Raw genomic sequence first — 7,926 nt, 5'->3', positions numbered from 1 at the left:
CTATAATCGCCTCACCCTTGTGGCTCATAAATTTTGGGAATAAGAGCAATAAATGATGCACTAGCTCCTCTTGGAAATTTTTCGGAAGCATGGAAATCCCCAAGAAATTCAATTATATCCCCCTTCAACAGCCCCCAAAACTCCTTCAAGATTCTAAAGTTGTATCCATCGAGTCCTTTCTATTGATAACTAAATTAAAAATTAGTTTGAAATAAACATGCATTTTAGAAAAGCATGACAAGTTCCTTTAAGAATCTCTTACTTGATTTTGTACCTCCCATAGGCCATAGGAGATTATGGATTCTAAAAAGCATTTTCTGGAAAATTCCCTTTTCAATTTCTTACTTATTCTCCAACCTTCATAACACAACCAAATTTTAGAATATTGTTGCTCTTTGTAAAATAATTTGTGTTAAGGACAATGGTGTCACAAACTCAGGTTTCTCTTGCCACATCCAATGACAAGTGTGTTATATAAAAGTCAAACATGAGATGACGAGAACAACTTGCAATTCCCTTCCATAGTTTTTCAAGAAGTCCTTTTACCTTGAAGCACTTTTTAGTAATTGACATCAAAGAAGTTTAATTTTTATTTAAACAAACAAACAAGGAGGCTAAGAATTACGTGACAATATGAAACTTTCACAACTCTAACACATTTGGTGGGAAAAGAACACATCTTTAGAATAATTTGCAATTTTCTTTCTTGACAAGCATTCCTCACCTCACTTCCTTCATTTTGAATAATTTATTTCATTTTCTTTACGTCTTTAAGCTTTACTTTATTTTCATTCACCTTAATAGTTGTAAATTAGAAGAGAGAATGGTAATCTTCATTGAGATTTAGTGTGACAATGACACAATTGCATCAATGATTTGGATTGTGCTTGAAAATTTGTTGGAAGCATTGTAAGTTGAAAATCCTGATTTCCAAAACACTCAATGGAGAAGGAAGAGAGGAGGTGGATTGAAGTTAAGTTCAATTAATTGGAATTTCAAACACTAGGTTGTCAGAACGACCCTAATGTACTACTTCTAGATCAAAACTATGGAAATTTTAGTTTTTTTAAAATGTTCATCTTTTTCATATTCCACTTCTCATTAATTTTTCATCCATTAATACTCATACTTAAGACAATCTATTTTAAGAAATTTTTTGATGTTTTTGGAATCTTAGATTGAGAATATTTGTTTTCATATTTGTTATCTATTTTAAAAAATATTATTCTTAGGAAAGAAAGTTTTCGTTTCTAAGTGGTTTTCAAGAAAAAAAATATCATGTTACTCTTATTAGATTATTTAATGTGGTAAATAAAGTAACTAATAAGAATATCACATTTTTTTCCAGAAATGTTTCCCTAAAATATTTATCATTAACTAAACTAGAGGTGTACGCGGATCGATTTGAGTCGGATTTGGCCGAATCTGTGACCCAACCCAATCAAAGTTGAACATGTTGGTTTGAGTCGATTTTCCAAGAAAATAAAATAAAATCCAACACAAACCAACATGTTTGTAAACGATTTGAGTTGAGTTGAGTCAATGGGTCAAAATATTTAAATTTGTTAGTTATTTTTTAAAATCTAATATTTTTTATAAGCTAAAATTTTTGTTAATTGGAATATCGAATATACTACTTATAATTGTTACATGTAGTCAAAGTTGAAGAAAAGTTCAAGGAATGAATCACCTTATTATCATGATCATCACATAGGCTAACATATCACGCTAAACATGATTTAAAATTAAAATATAATAAACAAACACCATACTATGAAGCATACAAATCCAAAAACTAAAGCTATTATATCATAATTTAAAATTTCCAATATTTTCAAATAGTCTTAACGAATCAATGGGCCTAGATATAATTATTCGATACTTAACCCAAAACTTAACAAATTTGATTGATTTGATTCGAGTCTAACTTAGTACAAAAATTAGTCAACTTAAACTGTTTAAATTAGTTTTTGTCGATTCAGATTCAAAACCTATATTTGTGAATATCCCTAACTAAACTAAATTGATATTTTCATTTCTAATTATTTCGAGGATTCATGATTATATTTTTTCAATATGAAAAAACTTCCTACATCATTGGTTTTGACGAGAAGGAATAAAATATTTTAGTTTTTTTTAATTTTAAATTAAATTTAATAAGATTAAATCTCAGCCGTTAAATAATTTTGTACACGTGCCATGTGAAGATTCATTGGACCGGAGATCTCTATTTCCAAGGGAAAATTGGAAAAATGGAGATGACCTTATTTCATCTTTTTTTTTTTTTTTTTTTCCGATTTCACCATTAATTATTATTATTGCTTTGCAAAACACTAACCAACGAACACAAGGGAAAAAAAAGTACCCACTTTCCCTTCTTCTTCTTCTTCTTCAATTTGGGTTTTCTCAAAAGTGAAAAGCGAAGTCCGTCACTGCCACAATCACCACTTAGATCAGTGATATACACACCCATCTCAGAAACCCCACAAGAACAAAAACTCAGGTTTTTTCATACTCTGTTATTTTTTTCCCTCCAATCCTTTCTTGTTTTGTGGGTGACCCAGTTGAAAATTTTAGATTGTTTTTCTTGTTTGATATGTACCCATTTGCAGATTGGATCTCTTTTGATTTAGCTGTTTGAGATTTCTTTCCTTATTTTTCTTTTTGGTTGGTGACAGTGTGTTGAATTATTTTATGATGTTTCCAATCCTTGCTTGTTTTGTAGGTGACCCAGTTGAAAATTTGAGATTTTTTTTTTATTGTTTGATGCGTACCCATTTGAAAATTGGATCTCTTATGATTTGGCTGTTTGAGATTTCATTCTTTTTTTTGGTTGGTGACAGTGTTTTGAATTATCTTATGATGTTTACTTTTAAGCACTTGTGGTTTGGATTTCAATCATTTTACTCCCTTTATTTATATATTTGTTTTTATTTTTATTTTATTTTTAATATGTATCCAGCTAAGTTATTCTCAATTTCCTCTGTTCATATTTTTATTTCAAGAGTTTCTGTAAGAACTTTTCAAGCCTCTCCAAATTTTGCATGATTTATATAGTATTTCATGCCAGATGCAGCATGTAATTATGTGGGACTCTAGCTCAATCTTTTCCTTTGTGTCTGATTTTTGCAGAACTCTTGAGTGATAGACTTCGAATGAAATCCTGTTTTTCATTAGTGAGATTCAATTGAAGTGAAGTGATTATTCACTGGAAAACTTATTTTTCATACAACTGAAGCTGTTAGATTTGTTTTAACTACACAAGTTTGTTGGATCTTTGAGCATGGCTGGGAATCAAGATCAGTTCGAGATCAAGTTTCGGTTGACTGATGGTTCTGATATTGGCCCCAAAAGTTTTCCTGCAGCTACTAGTATTGCAACATTAAAAGAGAGTGTTCTTGCTCAGTGGCCAAAAGGTTACTTGTGTTACTGTTGTCTTTTCCTTTATGCTTCTCTTTTTGGTCTTCTGGTTTGAAGGCACCTTTAGGATTTCATAAATTGTGAAAGTATCTAACCTGGATAAAAACCTTAAACTAAAATTCTGGGGAACTCTTGGTATATCTCCCAGTTACATAGTTTCTTTCTTAAACTTCAATTTCTTCTCCTTATCCCATACTGTACTGCTTGACTTGTTCAAGATGGATGCCTCTTTAAGTGTTAGCAGTGTACTTACAAGGGGATATTTATGTGTCATATTATTTTACTATTTCTTTAAACTGAAACTTTCTAATGTTTATGTTTTCTTTAATGCTTAGTAATTTTTGAAGAGGTTGTTTGTAGCTTAGTGTCCATGCCATTGCTCATTGTTTGTGGATATCGTCTAATGTGTATAAACAGTAAACATATTATTTATATATGCTTATACTGAGATCCATGCTTATACTGAGATACATGCTTACCAGTTTCCCTGATTTGCCACAACTTTTTGGCATATAAGATAAAATTAAAATGGCATTTTCTAGATTAATATGGGAACAGTAAGTTGTACTAGTATTTGACAAAGAGAAAAATTAGTGATATTTTAAGTGGAGTCTTTCAATCATTCTGATGTTTGTCATATTGGTTTAATATATTGAGCTCCATGTTGAATTTTTGCCATGCCTTTTGTGATATGTGAGATTTGTAAGTTTGTGTTTTTGTTTTGAAGACAAGGAGAATGGCCCAAAGACCATAAAAGATGTGAAGTTAATTAGCGCAGGAAAAATTTTGGAGAACAACAGAACAGTTGGGGAATGCCAGAGCCCGTTATGTGATACCCCTGATACTGTTACGACGATGCATGTGGTTGTGCAACATCCTGCTACGGAGAAAGGTATAGTATTTATTTGAGACATGTCAAAAGCAAGTTTTAGTAGCTTTTTTTTTGTGTATGTGGTTCTTTTTAAATGTTTGACCAGGATAAGATTCAAGTTCTTCTCATTGGCTGGGATAAAGTTTGTTTTTTAATTTCACTTTCATACTACTAGTAGTTCTTTTCTGTTATGTCATAATTTTTAATTGGGATTATGGGTTTAGTTGCTTCAGGGGCCAAAGATTACTTACATAGGTAACTATTGGATTTGGCTTTGGTAAAATACTTCTACTGTTCTGCATAAATTTGCTTTATAAAAGTATTTGTAGAATTTATACGTTTTAGGTATAGAGGAGGTACAAAAGATTAAAGAAATTAAATGCACTGAAATAGTTATAGACTTCTAGTCCATAAGCTTATTTTAAAAAATGCTTTTATGTATAACTATTTTTAGAAACTGCACTTTCTTGCTTAAGAGAAATCCACTAAATTTGTTTTTGTTTGAATTTAGCCTTTTTTTCCCCTGAATAACTTAATCAAATTGTCTAAAAAATTTGATATATTTTTAACTGAGAAATATTTTTTCTCTTCATATAAAAAGCACAAACAAACAGGCCCTTATGACTATCAATGTACTATTTGTTCTTATCCAATTTTCAGACCTATCTCATGTCGGACAACAACAGTAAACTATCTGCTTCAAAATACAAAGAAAAAGACAGTCCTTTCCGAAATTTTGGGGTTTACAATTTTTTCCCCGAAATTTTGATGTCTTGTGCTAATCCTAATTGAATTTTCTTTTATGTGAGGAAGAGAAGAAAACTGAAAAATAAAATTTCGAGTAGTTTCTTAATAACTAGATGAACTTGGTTGGGAACTACTTGATTTTTAATTATCAGTTAATAGCACCTCAAACACCAATCTTGACTTGGAAACTACTTGCATCTAAATGTAAAACTACTGTTTTGTTTGAGTGATTTTGTTTTCATTCAATTTTGGTGCTTTATCTGATACTTATTGACAATTGTCTTTTTGCCTGATACAGAGAAGAAAGCTGCCAACAAAGCAACACAGAACAAATGCATGTGCGTTATTTTATAGCATCCAGATTGAATAGCAGATGCCATCTGTCTTAGTTGGTTAGGGACACTTCCTTTTTACGTAACCTGCAGCGTCAAATATTTCAACACACACAAATTATTTGGTTGCATGCCTGATTCGTACTACAGAAAGAGTACTGGACTATTTACTTTATAAAAATGGAGTACTTGACTTGGTGAAGATTGTGAAGCTAGTAGTTCCCTGATTCCTCTGCGGCGCCATATTTCTTGCGCAATTTCATAGGAGATGTTCTTCTGCCGGTCTCAACATGTATTAGGTGTTGCCTCATCAGGCACTTGGTATATTTGTTGATTGAAATGAACTCTACTAGTTTGCCATCTTACCCCTCATATATATTTTTACAATTCTTCTCTTTCGTGTGCCTGATACAACATGCTTAATTCCAGACATGTATGTGTTGAATATTTGAATGTGTTTTAATTTTCTGGTTGTTTATATGGTACCATTGCTACTCTCACTCTTGTATAACAGTTGTGGCAATAGTGGTTTAACAACATCTCTCACAAAATGGAGATTTGATGCTTGAATTGAATTCCCTTAGATTTTGCGTTGTAGATAAAAAAAAACCTACAGTGTCTAACAACTCAAGTTTCTTGCCAGATGTCACGTACATTTTCATGGGAAAACCTTTAGTTTTACAGCAAATAAAAATATCTAATTTTCAATTCTTGAGTCACATTATTGTAGCCTTTGTGCTCCTATTCTATTGTGCGTGAACTTCATAGGTCTCATATGAGTGAGGATGCACCGAATAGAGAAAGTACTATATAATTGTTTTTTTTTAAACGTGGACTGTAGCTATATTTCCTGACCTTTCACTCTCCCTTCACCTTCAACCCGAACTACTCTTCCCTCTTAGCCACCCCATCACCACTCCTCCCTTCAAACTCCAACTTCGTCATTGCGAACAAGCATCACCACCGCTGCATCTAAGAGTCTTGTCCTGGATCTGGTACATGGGTTTAGGATTGGTGGGTTTTTTTCAAGGCGATTCAGATCTCTCCATGGCATCCGAAAACAGCAAGAGAGGGCATGTCACTAGGACATTCTTCCTGACGATAGCATTCATGAAAGTTGCCGCTCCCAACTTCGCAAGATTATCCGCGCAGGTGATGGTGGTTGTATTCTGAAGCTTATAATTGTAATTTTCTTTTGGATAAATAGTTATATTTCTCTCTAAATGTGTATAACCCTGATAAATATCTCAAAGTACAAAAAATCTATTTGTTTGATAGCTTTCGTCCGTTATTTTTAATGAAAAAGCTTATGTGACACATTTAGAGATGAATTTGTCAGCATTTTACATATTTAAAGATGAAAATGATTATTTACCTAAAATATAATTTAATCTTTATTTTTCGTAGCATAATATTACAATAAACACTTAAAAAATAGAAAACAAGCATAAGTTAAAACAAACATAATAATAAGCATAATTTGCCTGTTGCTTTGAATTTCCAATGTGATAGCATTTTATTCAAAATATGAGATTCAAATAAAAATGCACAACTATTAAGTTAATCCTTATAAAAAAAATGAGACCTAACTTGATTTTGTCACTACCTAATGTTGTCACAATGGAGATTTCAAAGCAACAGACAAATTATGCTTATTAATCAATATTATGCTTATATTATTATGTTTGTTTTAACTTATATTTGTTTTTCTATTTTTTTAAGTATTTGTTGCGATGTTATGCTTGTAACGATTAAAAAAAAAGAAGATAAAAATTAAATTATATTTTGAGTAAATAGTCATTATCGTCCTTGAATGTGTAGAGCACTGACAAATTGGTCTCTGACGTAGGTAGACTCTTTTATTAATAGTAATGAACGAAAGTTAATGAATAAATAGATTTGTTGCACTTTGAGATGAATTTGTTGAATTTTTTTCACTTTTGGAGACTAAAATTTGAATTTTTATATTTTGAAAACGTATTTGTCAACAATTTATTAAAAAAAAATTATAATACTTTCTCCATGAGGTGCATCCTCAGTCATCTAATTGTTCATTTTAATCACAGCATCGTATCTATCTCACTTACACATTTTAGCCGTGGTCCTTGGAGAGTAATATCTCACTCACGTTTTAAAGTATTTCCATTCACAAAGAGGTTTGGACAGGTGGTAACTTCAGTCTTGGTTTTTCTAAGTTAGAATACCTTATTCAAGGAAAAAAGAACCCTCCCCCTCTCAAGTTCCAAAATTGCTTCCTGCATTTTCCTAAATAATTTCTGAAATTACTGTAGCTATATATTTTACAATCTTCGACATGCTAAAAGCTTAGAAGGATGAAATAAACAATTAATCCCATAAATTCATCAAATTTAAATTTTGGATTTTATAGTTTTTTCTTCATAAATCAATTTTTAAATTTGTACGCACTTACATTTTGTTTTTGTTCCTTATTGCGATATTGGTCTTATATTTTTCATACGCTTGAGTTTTAAAACAAACAGTTATTATTTCTTACATTTTTACTTTTTAATTTTCATGAAGGATTTATTTTTATGA

The 7,926-nt window shown here is 31.2% G+C and overlaps 1 protein-coding gene across 1 annotated transcript; it reads left to right on the top strand.

Moving 5' to 3' along the window:
* Positions 1–2,265: 2,265 nt before the first annotated feature.
* LOC100812438 (membrane-anchored ubiquitin-fold protein 2) lies at positions 2,266–5,848 on the top strand. Its single transcript, XM_003531795.5, has 4 exons — positions 2,266–2,503; positions 3,133–3,416; positions 4,148–4,312; positions 5,337–5,848. The coding sequence occupies exons 2-4, from the start codon at positions 3,284–3,286 to the stop codon at positions 5,390–5,392; spliced, it is 354 nt and encodes a 117-aa protein (XP_003531843.1). The 5' UTR covers positions 2,266–2,503; positions 3,133–3,283; the 3' UTR covers positions 5,393–5,848.
* Positions 5,849–7,926: the final 2,078 nt, after the last annotated feature.

The sequence above is a fragment of the Glycine max genome, chromosome 8 (genome assembly GCF_000004515.6).
Source record: "Glycine max cultivar Williams 82 chromosome 8, Glycine_max_v4.0, whole genome shotgun sequence".
Taxonomy (NCBI): domain Eukaryota; kingdom Viridiplantae; phylum Streptophyta; class Magnoliopsida; order Fabales; family Fabaceae; genus Glycine; species Glycine max.
This window is presented reverse-complemented; position numbering and strand designations above follow the sequence as displayed.